This window comes from Cornus florida, unplaced genomic scaffold (genome assembly GCF_030987335.1).
Source record: "Cornus florida cultivar Cherokee Brave unplaced genomic scaffold, ASM3098733v1 CherokeeBrave_3.0.0_Hap2_Chr06, whole genome shotgun sequence".
In the NCBI taxonomy this organism is placed as follows: Eukaryota; Viridiplantae; Streptophyta; class Magnoliopsida; order Cornales; family Cornaceae; genus Cornus; species Cornus florida.
Window position 1 is genome coordinate 62,991,714 of NW_026775576.1, and position 18,940 is coordinate 63,010,653.

Here is an 18,940-nt window from a genome sequence, read left to right on the forward strand (position 1 = left end):
GATAGCCCCTATATTAAGAAATGTCTGTTTTCTAACGGGTTTGAAACCTGGAGGAGATAAATTCAATTATCTCCTCCAAAATGAAGAAACTTCTTTTTACTTTCCAGAACAAAAAAGGTCTAAACCCTACGTGCAGTCACATGGCCCCTTTTAAAAAGAGATGTTAGGGGAAGATGGGACTGAAGTAGATGAACATGAACATATAGGTTTTTTACTATTGTGGCTGTGTAGATATTTGTTGTGTGCCCCTGCTATCCAAATCACCAAAGACCTTACTCAGTTGGCCATTGCACTATCCAAAGGAAAACCCATGGCCTTAGTTCCATTCCTTTTAGCTTCGTTGTATAGAGGTTTATCCGACCTCATTACTTCCAATTTTTTAAGATCTGGAGGTCCACTTTGGCTCTATCAATTCTGACTACATGCATATTTCCCTGAATTAGCTCCCCCTATTCAGCTTTCTACGAATGACCCTTTATTGTCATTTGGGTGTGCCAAAGTAAAGCCCAAAGATCACTCATTCAATGACAGTTTTCAGTTTTTCTATCATCAATGTAAGATCAGGACTCAATCCCAATTTCTTCCCTTTTTAAAATGCCAGCTAGCTCCTTCTTGGTTATTTCCTCCAACTGCCGAGTCCTCGACAGAACAGATTGAACTTCACAACAACTCTTGGGGCTATTTCTTAATTGCTAGGGATATTCCCTGTAACACCGTTGCTCCTTACCTTGCTAAGAGCCGAACTGGGGTAGAGTTCTACAACCCAACTTAATTAGCTCGGCAATTTGGATTGACCCAAATGATCCCAGTGCCACCCCATTTTTCCTATAACAAAAATTATCATCAGCGAGTTAAGCTTTTGAACAGTGAACAAATTCAGGATGTAACCAATCGATTTACTCAGTGCCGTCAAGAATTTCAGTATAAACCCTTCTTGAAGAATCGCATACTGATCCAAGTTTCGAGAATTGGTGGGCATCATACATCAGTTTTACCGGGACTGTAGATTTCAGCCAACTTGTGTGCAATCTTCTTGGGTTCTACAAATTCATTTCCCTCGATTTTCAAGGCATCGACTCCATTGAACCCATTGTTCTTAATGCCACTCCTGAACCAGAGAATGTAACAGAAAAAGTGCCAACTCATCCTCTTCCTACCGCTCCTGTATATATAGTTTGTATTTTACACACATATGTAAATCACATTGGTTCTGTAATATATATACGTATTATTTATCTTATTTTTATGATTTATTTTACTTATTTTTGGACTTATGGTATGCATCGGATTAGGAGTAGGTTATATTTTATATAAGCCTATATATATATGGTATATGTCTGCCTTAGGGTTTGGAAAATCCTATTCACGTATCTGTTGGAGAGGTAAGGAGAGAGAGATAAACAGAGAAAGAACAGGGCTAGGGTTTTGGCCAAAGTCCAAGACCAGACCAAGGAGGAGGAAGGGAAGGCTGTGTGTAGGCTAGAACAGTACAGCAGAGAGCTTTGACTGCAACTAGAGTCGCCGAAAAATCTAGGAAGATGACGTTGAAATTTTAATCCGAAATCTAAAAGACAAGTTCTATCTCTAACTCTTTTCCCTTAGACTTGTGTTCTATGTATGCCTAGGTAGTCTCTACGATGTAAACGGACATTAAAAGTAATCTATTAATCATGCTTGAATTGAATTTAATTTAATTGAATTAAATTGAATTAAAACTGCTCTTACGATTGGTATATGTTCTTGGTTTAATTTGGATTTTTCCTTAAATATAAACTTGTTTTGATTCATATAAGTGATGCATAAATACTTCTTAAAATTAGTTGGGACTGTATGGAATTTAGAACAGAGGGTTAGGAACTTTAACAAGGGCAATCGGAAGGTCAGAAAGTAGCTGGAGACGAAGAAGATGGAGACTAGGAGGAGTGGAGGTGGCTACACATAGCAAGGAGCCGGCTCAACTTGAAAGGAGTCGGTTCAACCTGGTATGGAGTCGGCTCAACCTTGAATGGAGTCGGCTCCCCTTTTGCAAATACACAGTAAGTGTTTTTTGATGGTTTTTGGGATTTCAGGGGCTTCAGTGCAGTTTTGAACTTGTATGGATGGTTTTAAATGATTTAATTAAGCATGATAATACTCAAGAATGATTAATCCATACTAGGAACTTGAACATCATGAGATTTAAAATTAAATTTGCATGTTGTTAATGGCTTGGAAGGATTTAAATTACTTGTCGTTATGTTAGCAAATTAAATGGATGGATATAAATTTACTCTTGTAAATTACAGTATCATATACTCAGTAAATGTCTGATTTTTCTTATTATACTCTTCTCTGGATTTTAATTGATGAACTGCTTTACCTATTTTATCAATTATTGGATTTGTTTTATGGATTGTACGTACCGATATGTGACGGTGGCATACTAGGGACGGATTAGTTTAAAACACTAAGTCCTACCTATTCTGGAATAAGGGAATGGATTATAAAATTAAATCCTACTTATATTTAAGTCAGATCAACTGAACAAGTTGAATGACTAACTGGATTATCTGCTACATATACTTATGTCGTGTCAAGGCAACAAACAGTTGAGCGGCACTATCTTGGTCTTGGAATGGATTTTAAATATATATATTTATGGTACCACGATATAAGCTTGAGTCTTAGGATCGATGGTTAGGGAGCGTATATGCAGTGGGATGTATAGCTAGCTATGATGGTGGAGGTGTACCCTATTAGGCTTAGGTACACATGCCCACTTCGGGTGCGTTTTGCATGTTACTTCTATTCAGATTAAGACCCCCTTTGTAGTCCAGTGAGAGTCCTTTAGTGTGGTTATATATATATATAGTTATGGACTATATAGTTATTGCTAAGTTATCTAAAATGTATCTGCATATCGAGTCTTTGCTCGAATGGTAGTGTAGTAGAACTTGTCTGTGGACATGACCCACCATCATTTTTCAGGTATTCATCAGAAGTAGGGATTGTTCGTGCTGAGCAGGGATCGTCTGTTTCACTCTTCCGGATTGTCTACATAGGAATTTCCTTTGGGATTTCTGTATCTAGTTGTAGAGCATTGATTGATCAGTTTTGGTTTTCCAGGGGTCCACAATAGGGATTCCTGAGTTGTAATTTAAATTGGAGGATTACTTGTAACAGAGGATTTTATTAATGGAAATTTATTGTGAGGTTTTATTTATCGTTTTAGTTTCTGATCAGCATTTTGGTTATTTTTATTTTCATTTGTTGTATTTTGTGTTCGATTATTACCATTTGTTTTTTATATCCTTGGGTATTCGAGCGTGGGCCTGGCCAACCCGCATTTGAAAATCTGGGGTATCACAATTACTACGTCATTGTGCATTAGGCCCAATTGCAGCCCAAACCCAATTACCAAAATGGGTGTCAACACAATCACAAACCGATTTTTCAACTTTCCTTGTCTAAATCAATCCTTCAACACCCAGATATATTGTAATTAGTTCACCTTTACTTTTCTAAACACCCCGATTGGAATCATAAACAGATACATACTTAATATATACAAAAACACACGCACCCAATTCCTTAATTCAATTACATGATTTTTATTGTTGTAGTATATATTAATATATATATATATATATATATATACACACACACATATATTTATCTGTGTGTTCATTCTCTCTTAATATGAGCTGTGGAGTGGTGGTGGCCTGGAATGGTGGGTGTGAAGGTTAAAAATGTAATTATATTATTTATATAGGGTAACTAATACGTCAAAGGGTAATAAAGTCATTTCATTATGGATAGAAAATCAAATTAAAAAAATCAAGATGAAGTAAGACAGAGACTAAATTGAATAACAATACATTCTTCTCCCGCCACGAGTTATGCAGTTCAAGAGAGCAAGTAAATATCATTTCCGGTTACCAAGGAACATAGGGACTCTGGATAGCCACATATATATATATATATATATATATATATATTTTAGAGTTAATTACAATAACACCTTTGAGGTTGGCCATAATAACAAGGTTTGAGATTGCAGAATATACTAAAATCTAAAAAGTTTTAAAATCATAATATATTATCTTTTTATTTTCTATCCTCCCTTCATCTTCCTTTCCATTGTTTGTTTTCACATAGTCCTCAAAAACTTGAGTATGAAGAAATCAACGGAAGAAAAAATGCAAAAGTAAAATCAATCGAAAGCATAAAACAGTGGTGAGTTAGGCGAAGCGAAAACAGAATTACAGAGTAAGGCGAAGACAAGAGAGACGGTTATGGAGAAGAGGCGGTGATATATATATATATATATATATATATATATATATAGAAAATCTCAAAGTTCTTTCAAATGGAAGCAGAAAACAGAGTGAAGAAAATAGGCAGTAACAGAAGAGAACAGAGGGCGGTGTTAAAATGGAACCTATATAAAGAGAAAGTCTTATAACACTAGTTGGCCAATTTTGGTAGGGTTTGGGCAGAGCCCAATTAATAGCCGGACCCATTTATATATTTATTCAATGATTACGGCTCAGCTAATACAATTGATTTTAATTGGGCCCAGCCCAGCTAAGGAATGTTTCCTTGTCTTGCGTTTTTTTTCTACGTACGAGTGGTAGAAACAATTGGTAAGAGATACATTATGGAAATAAAAAGGGCAATTATGATAATTTTTTATTTTTATTTTTTATTTTTTTTGGGGGCAAGAAACTAACACACACCACTCACACACTCACTTTGCTTATTTAGAGACTCGAACCCTCACTTTGGGAGTATCTACTTTGGGTCACAATGCCCTTGGTGGTAATTATGAGATCAAAAAATTTAGGAACAAAAAATGGTGTATAATAAGGTTTTTTTTTGGTAATTTCATTTTAAAAAAATAAAAAAATGGAGCGTGAATATTAACCCCCATGAGTGTGTGTGTGTGTATATAAAAGTTCAATTGTAACCAAGTGCATTATAACTAGTGTCATAAAATGTATAAAATATATATGGCTATCCAGAGTCCCTATATTCGTTCTTACGTTTTGATTATTACAATTTCTTAAAATTAGCTTTGAGATTGCAGAATATACTAAAATTTAGAGAGTATTAGAATTATAATATATTTAATTTTCTCTCCTCACTTCATCTTCCTTTCCATTATTAGTTTTCATAGAGTCCTCAAAGACCTGAATTTGAAGAAATCAACGGAAGAAAAAAAGGTGCAAAAGTAAAATCAATTGAAAGTAGAAAACAGTGGTGAGTAAGGCGAAGCGCTAAAATTTCACAAGTATATAAATTACTATTAATGCTGACAAAAAAATCTTAAAAAATAAGAGAGTTAGTTTGTATCCAAAGTTTTGAGTATTGAAGTTTGAGTGCTTGTATTAATGTGTGAATATTTGTAGTGGTGTTTTGAGTGTCCAGAGTTTATATTTGTAGTAGGGTTTATGAACTTTAAGTTTGGTATTCTAATAAAAATTCACTATGTTTCCATCATCACTTTTGTTAGCTCTCTACCAAAAAAAAAAAAAAAAAAATCCCCTTGAAGTAACCTATCATCTGATTATTGTATTATGTCAATTTTTTCCTTTATTTGTTAACCCATTTTGTAAATGTGAAAATCTTTTTAAAGTACAGTAAATGACTAATAACAACAACAACAACAATAATAATAATAAATATAAATTGTCACATTGTTTACTTTTTTTTTTGTAAACTTTATGATTATGTTTTAAATATATTAGATGATTATAAAATCATTTGTAATTGATTTAATTAATTAATAAATTTTATTTTTTTTACAATTTAAAGGAAAATATGATAAAAAGAAACAAAATTACTCTTATAATTTGTTTTTGATCCTTCTTAATTTGTTTAACTAAGAAGTTCAGTTCACTTGCATCGCGCGTACTTTTTCTAGTGTGTGTTTGATTCTTAAAATTGCTCCTTAACTTTGTTATGAAATACAGATTCACAATTTATTTTAAAGTATAGTAATTTTTTTTCTTTTTATTATCAATCAAAAAAATTGTTCATATTATTTGTAAGTTTTTTAAAATGCTGCACAAAAAAAAAAAAAAAAAAAAAAAAAAAAAAAAAAAAAAAAAAATTATAGCTTCAGATTTCCCAAAAAAATAAATAATATAGACGATGCCAATAATATTTTGAATCAGCTAAAAATAACTTTAAAACATCAGTACGTCAATTGTTCTTTTTCTTTTAATTATTATTATTTTTTCATTCATTTTGAAATCTAGTCCCACAAGTACCATTAAAAAGCCAGACCAAATCAAATATTTTTTCACCTATGTACATAACATCAGAGCGTCATGGTTTCAATCTTTTCACATACCAATGAGACAAACAGGGTGAGCAGATTGACAAATTCTTATTTTCACCTTCCTTTTTGCATTGCAGTATTCAATCTCACAATTGCATTTTCCATATCTATATCATATAACTGAGCTGAATAAATAGAACACAGCCAAAACCATCTCAACAACTACAAGGATTTACGATCACCATCGTCTATTTTACACAGGCAAGAAAAATGCCCGCGTAGAACCTGATATCAGTGATCAGCAGTTCACGAATACACGATTCGTGCATTAGTTAGAGATTCTGCTTATGCCTGTCTTGTGCAAATTTTCCTTATTGGATTAGTTTGGATTAACTCATTGCAAGCATTTTTGAAACAGGAACGACGCAATTTAGATTAAAAGTTCAATGCAGTTACATTATACCATAACTTATAGCACTTCAACACGACATAGAAATGATTTGTTACTCAAGTTTGAACAACTTCACAGCAGATGAAATTGATCTCGAAACTGTCAGCAGCAGTTCATCTTAGTTGCCACCATTTTCCTCCGGAACTCCAGTCATAGCTTGCTGCAACAAGTGAAAAGCATGAATGTGATTTCTACGTTTGGGGGGAGAGGGCGTTATTCTAGAGATTGGATTATTTATTACCTGAATACACGACAAGGTATACTGCACGTCACTTCCGGAAATTTGATGGTGAATGACAAGCCTAATTCTGCGATCATACAATACCCAATATCAAACTTGAGTAAATAAAATGTTCGGCGTATGAATATTAAGGTTGTACAATAAAAAGAAAATGTGTCGCAAGGTATTAAAAACACGAAGATGTTGCATCAATCGAAGTGTATATTGCTATTAAAAATTCAAATTTTTCGACAGTGCCATCTTCCAAATAAAAGACTCAACTTTTAGAACTCAAGGCTTGAAGTATCTATCATTCACACATTCAGGGGAAACCAAACATGAATAACGGTACATATGTAGAATTACAGTTTTTGAGCTGATCATGTGTAATCACATTAATCTATTTATGCAGCTATTATAGGAACCCAAACAAAGAAAATGATATCGTTAACACTCTCGACTTTTGGTTTCATGTTTATGGTTTTCAAGGAAAAGAAGAAAATGACCTACAGTTATATAATGATTACAATCTAGTTGAGCATATCAGGCTCCTAAACTAATAATTCTTATTCACTCGGTAAATTTCTCAGGCACAATTTTTTGGTGCCAAAAATTGCATCTCAGTTACCCTTCTTAATTCCCGATTTTCTCCTTATTAAACCACTATCTTCTATCATACCATACTAAACAAAAGTGCCCAGAAATAATTAAGAAAAAGAATTTGATGATTGGATTTTTTTTTTTAAAACATGTAAACAACATATTTCATCAGAAAATTCTTTTTAAATGTCAACAAAATTTACTGACGCTATCAGATTTTTATGCTTGCTGTGGTTATGGGTGTGCTGTAGAAAAAAAAAAAAAAAAAAAAAAAAAAAAAAAAAAAAAAAAAAAGAACCTTTCACTGTGTCGTAGTTTATGGATTGGCCAAGGTTATGGCTCTAAGTAGGAAATAATACTCAGGAATGTGCAAATTTAGTTTGTACGGCTTATTCAGACTAAATTACCAAAGAGATAATAAGTTCATACAGACTTCACAACATATTATACCTGCATTAAAAGTTCAGAACATATTATATTGCTATTTTCAAGGAAAAAAAAGTTGTGTTAACAAGATGCTCAACATTGAATTGGTTTTAGTAACCTAGACAACATATATATATATATATATATATATATATATTTCGTCTGAATAACTGTACAACATATTCAAAACAAAAAGGAAAAATTAATCTTTTTCCTGCCAAATATTTGGCTAATTGAGGAATTCAAAGAATTTGATTTTGGGCTGGTAAAATTTGCAAAAGAGTTCTGCTCTGCAAACCGTAATTGCTATCATCAGATGCAATGGTGTAGAAACAGGAAAGTTCTTCTATTTTTCGAGTTAGTTTGCAATTTGATTATAATGAAAAAATGTGAGTTCATGTCTACCTATTTAGCTTTTTGCAATCAAGAATAAGAAAGATTATATAAAGATGAATACATAGACAAACTCTTACAATGTTTGGAAATTACTGAATTATTTGTAGAAAAACTGTTTTGATGTTTGGAAATTACTTAATTATCAGCATTTCGCAATAACTAAAGATGGAACGAACTGGGCATGGTCACCTATTTCAAGTTGAATTTGTACTCAAACTACAAGCTGCATTCCTAACTATGAACATGAAAGAATAGGACTTGATATATGCAGTTTTATTTTATTTCATTTTTATAACAAATGATGTCTAGACTCTCATACAGAAAATGATGGTTTAAGGACAGAAATAAACCTGGTTGAACTGTCTGGCATCACAAGTATGCCACGATCTTCCAAATGTTTGCATAATTTTGGTGCTGTGATATTTGAGCTCTCTAATATATCAAAATATACCTGGTCACAAAGAAAAGAAACTGAAACGTTATAGTTGTTTATGTTTTAAGAATGTACCATCAATATGTGCACCCAGAGAGTTCAACGTTGACACAACAACATGCTCGATCAAATAGATATAATAGATCGATACAATTTTAAACAGATTCAATCAGAATAAAAATCCTTACATATGCACACTTCGTGGGCAGACTGCAGACAGTCACCCATGCAGGTGCAATTAAAATGGCTAGATAACTCACAAAAAGAGATCTTTCTTTGGGAAATGGGGGTAGGGTGTGATGCAGAGGTTGGATGTTCAAGCCCCTGGACTGCATCATGTTGCAAGAGAGATCGACTAGCAGCTAGGTGGAAGGACCCTGATTGGATAATTCCAAATAATCCAATATGGAATGCAGCATGAGTACCAAGAGAGTTGGCCTCCCCCTTAGTCATTAAACCTAACTCTCTGAAATAGATATAGTCACAAGACAAACCCAAACCATTCTCGGGATTGAATTGACCTACTGCCTACTGGCCTTCTCTGGATTACTGGACATTATCTACACGAATCTGACTACAGGGTTTACGATAGACTTCTTCAGACTCCAGATTTCCATCCATATTAAGAACACAATGTTTTGGAATTGTTTGACCCATCAAATAATTCTCCAGACCATTTGCACCGCTAGAATATCCCGAGGAAACTAGAACTTTTTTCTAAATTTCAGATTAATTAGTTCTGGATTTCTTTTTCAACCAACTAGTATTTTCTCTAAGTTTCTACAGTGGTCCAAAGACTCCTATAATATCCTCACAAGTATGGGTGTCATTTACTTAGTGTACTAAATTTTTCTTTACTAACTGTTATGTAAATCCCAACCGTTCTATCAAATTTATAGTTCCAACCGTTCTTGCCCAACTCTTAACTATTTTCTAAAAGGCGTTCTGGTGGTTTCAAGCAAGAGAATAATTGCAATTAGTTTTATAAAGTTCTAGAAGGAAAAACAAATCCACATATGTCAATTATAAAACATGTTTTAAGCAAAAAATTCTAAGCAAATGCTGGAGCAGCAACATATTTCAACTAACTATTATAGTTTATTCAATCTAACAATTCAAGCATAGTTCAAACATCCAAAAGTTATATTCCCAAATTAAGGTTAGTTTAGTTCCGATGCTTATGGCTAAACCATGATTTTGTTCATCTTCTTACTACAACTAAGCTAATGCACAAGCCTTCTCCACACCATGCAAGGTTCTCCACCTTGCTTAACTTGGCATCTGTAATAAAAATCAGTATAACAATTTCACAAAACATGCGGCTCATTCAAAATCATTTTTAGGTGGCAACCCGATCCCATGCATGTGAGCTGAAAACTAAAAGCAACCCGTTCCCCCGGGGGTATGCCTCTTAAGAACCCCATGTGGTGGTTGTGCATCTTGCAATGTTGCAACAACAAGTGCTCGGCTGTTCAAGGTTCCACTATTATTTTTGGACTTCCGTCATCATAAAATCAATTCATATCCACATGTAACTGGGCTAGATTTTTGCACGAATTTAAAAATGCAGCCAAATTCTGATATCTTAAATTCCACCAATAAGGCTACTTACAATGTTGGTCTCCACAGAATCAACATCCACTTGCAGTCCTTTGATACTATTCAGTCCCTCTGAAATTCAAAATTAAAAAAAAAAAATTTGAAAAACCATCATGGATATATACGTATAAGAAACAAATTTTGCATTTTTTTAGAGCATGTAGCCATTGAGAATGAGTCAATTAGCAAAGTTTGAGAAAAGAAAGCAATAACAATTCCTTCCAGAATAAAAAAGAAATTTATATTCCGAACATCCTTTTGAGTAAAACATTACCTGCTAATGTCTTGGTTTTCTTGTGATCACCCTCAAGCTTTGGAACATTCTCTTGCAATGCAACCAAAGCAGCAGCACACAGGATACCGACCTGTCTCATCCCGCCACCTAAGGTCTTCCTGAGAATCTTTGCCTACAAAACACAAGTCAAATAATCTAGGTACCAAGTTTGTGCGGGTAGAAGGAAGAGTTCTAACGTGTTGCAAAATTCAGTCATACCCTGGCAATAAAGCGTTTTGAACCAACAATGACAGATCCAACTGGAGCACCCAGACCTTTTGATAGACATATCTGATCACACATTTATAAATTAGAAACTACAAAAAGGACAAAAAAAAAAAAAAACAGAGATCTCATGGAAGAGACTAATGTAACATAATGTGATCATAAGAATCTTTAGATGGGACGAAGTGTGTGGTTTAATTTTCTTAACTGTCTTTTTTTTAACAAAGCTGTACATTTGTATCAAATATGGAATGATTGTTCAAATTGTGAACTTTATGAGGAAACGAAAAATACACCCAGGAACTAAGAAGAACAAAGATAACTAGAACTCCAGTCAATATGTAATCTTTACCGAAACTGAATCAGCAGCCTGTACGATCCTATGAACAGGAACTCCAATTGCCTGGAAGACAATTTTTCATGCAGTCAGTAACTCATACAGTTCATACGTTAATGAATTCTAAAACAATAGGATTTGAAACTAAAAAAAAAAAAAAAAAAAGGGACTAAATACTGAGTATGACTACCTGCAAGATCTCAAAAAATTAATGAGGCACTTGGACACAAGAATTGAACACGTAAAACAGTCATTCATAATATTGTTAAAATGATAATCCAATATAGACATGAACTTGTTCATAAAATCTAAAATGACCTTGGAGCGAGAAATTGTTAAAAAGTAAAATATAAATTAAAATAAGATGAAATTGTCTGCATGTTTGTTTAAAATCTCCCATATTCACGCAACTTTTTAAATGTAAGTAATACTTTAGGGGAGTGTGTGAACATTTAGTGAAATTTGAGTAGCACCATTATGTCTTCCAAAGCATTTTGTTGTGTCCCTGACGGATTTCAGCCTTCATGTGAGATATTAAAAATTAAAAAAAAAAAAAAGAGCCATTTAACAATTTTCCGAATGTACTGGTTGGTGCAATTGGTAAAAGACGGAGCAATCAAACATTAAGAGATGTTTCCACATTAGGCAGCCACTTCATGCAAATAAAGATAGAGGTTAGGTTTGTATTTAGTCCGCACCTACCAGCACCAAGATTAAAGGGTCCAAAATTAGCTAATGGCTAGCTCTAAAAGCTCATTAGAGAAGACTGAATTTTAAACATGCCATAAATCATATAAACTACAGCAATCGTTATCATGTTTAACTATAAGTTCAATACCGCGCCAGTCTTATTTTCTAATCATTGACATCTTTTTAAGAACTCTATAGAGTAACACAAAACTAATTGATTGAAAAACTTTTACTCACAATTGATGCATTGAAAATACGGGCTCCATCAATATGAAGCTTCAGCCCATGCTTCTTTGCAAGATCTCCAACTTTGTCTATATACTCTACAGGAAGGCATTTACCACCGCAACTGCATTTAACAAGATACTAGTAAGAAATAGATATAGTGATAAAAGAAAAAAATCAAGCTATCAATTACATAAAAGATTATATCAAAAGGAAAAGATTTTCCAAATTGCATACTTAAATCATTGAAACACAAGCCAGTTGATGAAGGATAGAAATAGAATACTTTTTTAAATAAGATGCGGAAATACAATGCGTAAGCTGGATTAAGAACTCGAATTGCAGGGTAGTTATAGCACGCCTTTCACGTCCATGGTTATGGTATGTCCATGTGAAAGGGCTTAGCTCCTGAAAATACTACTTAAGAGTACAAAACACATTTCTCATACTACAAAAAGCCTTTGGGAGAATTGCCAATTGAAGTCGGTGATAAGAGAAAGTTGGCCCTAGAAGTACTTGACAGTAGGCATAAAGAAAAATTGGAAAAGATATATTTCCTCCGTAAACAAAGCCAAAGCTACCTCATCGTCTTGCTCCAAGAAATAACCGGCCAACAAGTGTATGCAAACTAAGTAAACACTAAACAATATTTGTGAACACGAAGTAAAAACCCGCTAATAGAATTGGAAAAATTAATTATGTACCACAAAGTTTAAAAGGATATGCAGTCCCTTAAAAGAAGCCAATGCTAATAAAAATATTTAATTACGGAAAAGAAATGACAATAAGAATATTCCAGCACAAGTTTAATACTTACTTGGCATGAGTATTCTCCAAGCATATAAGCCTAGTTGTCGGATAACAAATTTCGAACCTAGGGTCTCTAATGGCAGCTTCAATCAAACCGATGTCCATCGTTCCATCTTTGTTATTCTTCACCGTCCTCGGATGTACACCTCCAATTGTTGATATGCCACCATTTTCATAAATATGGATGTGGGAATTGTCTCCGAGAATGATTTCGCTGCCCCTAACCTCACAATGAACAAGCACACTAATGAGGTTACCCATAGTGCCGGAAGGAACAAATAAGCCTGCTTCCTTGCCCGCAATCCTTGCCATCTCTGTCTCGAGTCTCAGGGCCGTGGGATCATTACCCAATACATCATCATCAACATCAGCATTAGCCATTGCAGCCCTCATTGCTTCAGTTGGTTTGGTGACGGTGTCAGATCGGAGATCCACGGTTTTGGTCACCATTTTTGCTGAAACTAAACCAAGGAATACATCAATAAATAAAATAAAACAATTAAAATAAATGAGAAATTTCCACTGTATCTCCTGGTAAAAGAATGATGAACCTAAATTCTAAATTTTAAAATAAAAATAAATATGAGTAAAAGCTTACAATTTTGTCTTTCTGCAACCATGTTTGCAACAAATCCACCGGAAACTAATAGTTAATAGGAAAAAAAAGTTAAAAAAAGCTTACAATTATGTCTTTCTGCAATCATGTTTGCAACAAATACACCGGAAACTATTAGTTAAAAGAAAAAAAAAAATTTAAAAATTAAAATTCAGGTTGAAATCCTCAGAGGTGAAAGAGGGGAAAGATGTATATAAAATACAAAAATCATTATGTATTCACTCCACTGTAGAGTTTATAAGTTTTTTAGTGTTAAAAGTTCAAAGTTTTGAATAAATGTTGTATATTTAAAATAATTAAAATATGTAGGTTTTATCAGAAAATAATTTCAACCAGTTTGATCCTCAATTCATGCAAACTAATCCTATTCACTAGTTTTGAAGAGTTGTTTTAGTCAAAATTATACGTCCTCCGAGGGTATAACCAGTAATTTTCTCAACTCAGTCATTGTATAAAGAATCAAACCACCACAATTCAACCTGAACTATTCTTGAGGAAATTTATATGATCACAGTCAAAAACAACTTCACACGCACAAACACACACAGAGGAACGTACCTTCTGAAAGTGTTCTTCTCTGAATTCGTGAAACCCTTCAACAGAAACGACACAATTTCACTCTAACTGTTACACAAATAAATAAATAAATATAAAAATCTCAGCAAAAATGGAAGAACTTCAACACATGCAAAACCCCATAAAAAAAAACAAAAAAAAAAAAAAAAAAAAAAAAACCCTTTTAATTGTAAAGCTTTTTAAATGAACTCTTATCATCAACTAAATCAGTTACATGAAAAAAAATATCCAGACTGCATCAAACCCAAATTTTGCCTAACTCAAATAATTTCTGGGTTCAACTCAAACTGCATTTTAAATCAAGTGAATCAAAAGATAATCATTCAAGAAATCAAAAACCAAACCCACCACAACTTTTTTTGAAAAGCCTAACTGACACAATTTTGGATTGATTTGTCTGTCACGTAATGACCATAACTTGGAAAAGTTGATCCCCACGTTTCACAAGAAAAGCCCAGCAAAGATACTAGTGGCATCTTACAAATGGAACACACACACACATATATACATGCAAGACAAGTTGTGGTTGATAAAAAGCCAAAACCCCCGACCTTAAAGTTTTCATTAATTATTTATTTTAAACTTTTTTTTTTTAGGTAAAATATTTATTTTAAACTTTGATCAAGGACAATCATTCAAACCATTAAAAAAATAAATAAATAAAAAATAAAATAAATAAATAAACAACCTCAATTTATTCCTACCTTAATCACCTCTAAAATCACACTTAGTCCACACAATTACAGACTAGGGCAGAAATTCTTGTCTCCGAAGAATTTTTGTTTTCTGCATTGTGTATGTATGTATGTATAGGTATATATATGTGTGGGCGTGTGCGTGCTGAGGCCTTATGGAAGGAAGATTCCCGGTGAATTTCAGTGGCTGCTTGAAGTTGGAAGAAGAGAAGTTGATTTTGGCTTTGAGATTAATTAAAAAAAGAAATGAAGTGGGTTGCTAAACTTTCCTGAGGGGCTCCACGTCAGAATTTTGGTTCCAGCTATAGTGGGTCCTACTGTTGGAAAGTGAGAAGAAATTGGTTCATACTCATACACGTCACCACCACCACATCCTCATGTAGTGAATCTAATCACTTGCATCACTCATGTCCCCACCACATCATCATGTAGTGAATCCAGTCATATAAAAGATCAACGTACATGCAGTCTCCTTAAAGATAACTTAAACAATTGCCACTTTTCTTGAATTTTCAAAAAGATATTGATTATCATGCCTTAAAATCTGAATGCAAAGTTTGGTCGGAGGGAAGGAGAGAGAGGGGGGAAATAAAAAGAGATGATGTATTCTTCATTATTTTTTTATTATTTTTTTTTTATATTTTTTTATTCGCCCAATTTTCAGGAGAAGGTAAAGAGAGAAAATTAATAACTTATGGTCAAAAAGGTTGCGCTATTAGTAACAAATATTGCACAATAATTTTTGAAAAAAAATTAAGGCTGCACAGTTTTTGAAAAAAATTCCACAACTATAACGTAAGGTTACATGATTGCTTGAAAAGTTAGCACAAAATAAAAAATGTAAAGTTGTACAGTTTCTAACAAAGATTGCACAACAATAATAAATGGTTGCACAATTTTTAAAAACAATTGTACAACTTTAACATACGGTTGCACAATTTTTTGAAAATGTTGCACAACAATAATGAAAGGTCCGTCTTTTTCTTTAAAACTTACTCTCTTTTTTTTTTTAATTAATTAATTAATTTATTTTTTTACATTACAAAGAAACTATCGCACACCACTTTGTTTCTTTGGAGACTTAAACACTCATCATCCACTTTGGAAAGTGGAGGAGATACGAGTTGGTAACAAGGCCCTTGGTAGCTACCTACGAATATATAATTTTCAAATTTTAACCTTTTTAAAAAAAATTAAATATATATCCACCTTTTATAATTTTATATGGTGACAATATATTGATAAAAAAATATAAAAACTCTTTTTTCTTAACTTTAATTAATATATATATATATATATATATATATATATCTCAGGGACCTTGATTATTCTTTCTACCATCCATTTTATCCATCCCCACTCCTCTACTCTCTTCTGTGCATTTTTCCATCCAAATAAAGCATAACATTTATTAATTGGATGAAGTTAGATGAAGATAATAAGTTTAAATGCTTACACTTATCCATTTCATTTAAGTGATACAACATGTCAACAACTTCTAGTTTTAGGCTTTTAGAATCATTATGAAGAATTGAATATGATAATGTCATGGTTAAAAATAACATAAAATGACTGAAATTGAAATTTCTGTTACATAAAATTGAAATTTCAGTTACAACGATAAATGACTAAAGACCCCTTTTTACATAAAATAATTGGATCAAAGTGTCTTTTAATTTATCTTTACAAAATCCTCACCATAAAATGATAAGTGTATAGAATGTGGATTCGAATTCTCCCTGCACAAGTCTACGACTTAAATCCCACTCTTGTCATGAGATTGGTATTGATGGAAGTCCTTCAATTGGAAGGCCTTTTTTTAAATAAAAAAAACTAACGCATAATTCCAAAATCTCCATGCATCAAGGAAATCAAAGCCATTGATAGACCTAATTTTTTCCCAAATTGTACGTCACAAAATGACATGAAAATATTTTTTCACTCTAACTATGCTATCTACGTTTATGTCAAAAATTTTATTCCTTTGATGTAGTGAATAACATCATTTATCAATACGGAAAATTGCAATACTCTATCTTGGCATAATTAAAATGAAATATATTGCAATGTAAATTAAGAAATGATGTATCATATGTGTGAATTTTGTATTCATATAATCATAGGAAAGAAGATCTCCATTTTTTCTTTACATGAACAGCCACGTAGATTCGGCTAAAGGAAATTAGGCTTATGTATAATTTTCCATAAAATAGATTGATTTTCTATCTCTGACTCCAACATCTAATAAATGAAAAAGAAAAAGAAAATAAAATAAATAAATAAGCAAGACATTACAGAGAGGAGAAATTAGTAGTTCAGACTCATAAATCAAAATATGCCAAGTAGATTTTAAATCAAGATCCTTACATGCATTTAAAGAATTCTGTTTTTAATAACAAAAACAAAAAGGCACTTGTGCTTAACTTTTAGATTGCAAAATGAAGATAAATTGTCTAACAGAACATATACACACGTATATCTGTGTAGGGGAGAGAGATAACGGGATGTTGGGTTGGAGAGAATAAAATTCAAAGGGTAACTTGGTAGTTTAAAAAGAGATAGACTTTACAAAGTTAGAAATCCAAAAATGGACAAATGATTTGAAACCACATAATTATTAAGATAGAAAATTTGTCTCACATTCGGTAAAAAAACGTAATTAAAATAGGATGTAGTTGTCTCACTTAACGGGTGAAGCTTACAACTATGTGAGATATTTGACTAGTCGATTGGTTGTCGTTTCTCGAACATTGCTGAATTAAATAGGGTAAGATTTGAGTGTCAAATAATAAATGAGCAAAGGGGTGTAAAATTGTTGATTTACACTTGAACTTGGACCATGAGTTTACAATTTGAGGATGGAGCTTATGTTATACTTGTTGTACAATAAGCATTGGGGTTCTTGCATATAAGTAAGATCATGCCTTTTCAAGATTTTAGTTGTGTTTCGCGGCATGGAATTGAAACAGTGGTTCGAGGCATTTTCTTTGTCCCCTTAAAATTGAAGGAAACTTAGGAAACTTTAGTTTAGATTTATAGAAAAAATGAATTAAAATTTTCTTCAATTCCACAAATTCTAATTTTAAAACTTCAATTCCATGCTGTTGAAAATAAAATGTAATCAAACTCATGTTTAAATACACAATAAATGACAATTAATAGGGAAAACTATGTCTACGTAAAGTTAGGGCACCCGTTTGACAAACAAAGATGTATAATCGAAGAAAGCAACAAGTAACTACTACAGTCATATGTGAAGATTCACTGTTCATCTAGTGATAATGACTAAATTGTCACAAACTGATGCAAGGTAACATATTTAGTTCATATTTGCACCACTTTTCATATGTTCTATCATCATCACCATCTTCTTATTTTTATAAGAATGGAGTCGGCACATAAATTCTCTCTTTTCATTCTTTTTCATTGCTCGCCATATCATTATTTAAAATTAAAACTCATAGTAGATTTTAAATCAAGATCCTTACATGCATTTAAAGAATTCTGTTTTTAATAACAAAAATAAAAGACACTCGTGCTTAACTTTAATTATATTGCAAACAAAGATAAATTGTCAAACAGAACATATACACATGTGTATCTGTATAGAGGGGGGGAGAGAGAGAATGGGATGCGTGGTGGAGAGAATAAACCTCAAAGGGTAACTTAGTAATTTTAAAAAAGCCTTTAAAGAGTTAGAAATCCAAAATTGAACACATGATTTGAAACCATCAGAGTTATTAAGATCAAAAAAATTAAAAATTGACTACAATTGTTTTACATAACTTTTTAGGAAAAGATTAATTAAGATAGGAGGTCGGATGTGTCACGTAATTTGTGAAGCTTACAATTATTTGAGACATTTGATTAGTCGTTTGTCATCTCTCGGCATTGCTCAATCAGATACGATGAGACTTGAGTAGGAGTGACCACGGATTGGATCGAATTTAGCATCAATCCTAATTCGATTCGGTCCCAACGGATTGAAATTTTTTGAATCCGCCATCAATCCATTATCTGACTGCAGATTGGATCCGCGAATTGGAATTTTTCCTTAATATTCTATATTATTTATTTTTTAATCATAACCCAATAGATAAAA

At 32.8% G+C, this 18,940-nt stretch overlaps 1 protein-coding gene across 10 annotated transcripts; it reads right to left on the bottom strand.

Moving 5' to 3' along the window:
- Positions 1 to 6,671: 6,671 nt before the first annotated feature.
- On the bottom strand, positions 6,672 to 15,031 carry LOC132311716 (probable low-specificity L-threonine aldolase 2). Of its 10 annotated transcripts, none has more exons than XM_059809766.1 (12): positions 14,848 to 15,031; positions 14,126 to 14,191; positions 13,550 to 13,594; positions 12,959 to 13,412; positions 12,154 to 12,265; positions 11,242 to 11,292; positions 10,884 to 10,955; positions 10,665 to 10,797; positions 10,404 to 10,462; positions 8,709 to 8,809; positions 6,958 to 7,024; positions 6,672 to 6,876 (listed from the first exon to the last, which is right to left on the bottom strand). In XM_059809766.1, exons 3-12 carry the CDS (start codon positions 13,569 to 13,571, stop codon positions 6,835 to 6,837), a joined length of 1,113 nt encoding a protein of 370 aa, XP_059665749.1. In that variant the 5' UTR covers positions 13,572 to 13,594; positions 14,126 to 14,191; positions 14,848 to 15,031; the 3' UTR covers positions 6,672 to 6,834. The 10 variants fall into 10 exon arrangements, with proteins under 10 accessions (XP_059665749.1, XP_059665751.1, XP_059665746.1 ...); XM_059809768.1 differs by lacking the exon at positions 14,848 to 15,031 and adding an exon at positions 14,492 to 14,643 and having other exon boundaries at positions 12,959 to 13,406; XM_059809763.1 differs by lacking the exon at positions 14,848 to 15,031 and adding an exon at positions 14,492 to 14,643.
- Positions 15,032 to 18,940: the final 3,909 nt, after the last annotated feature.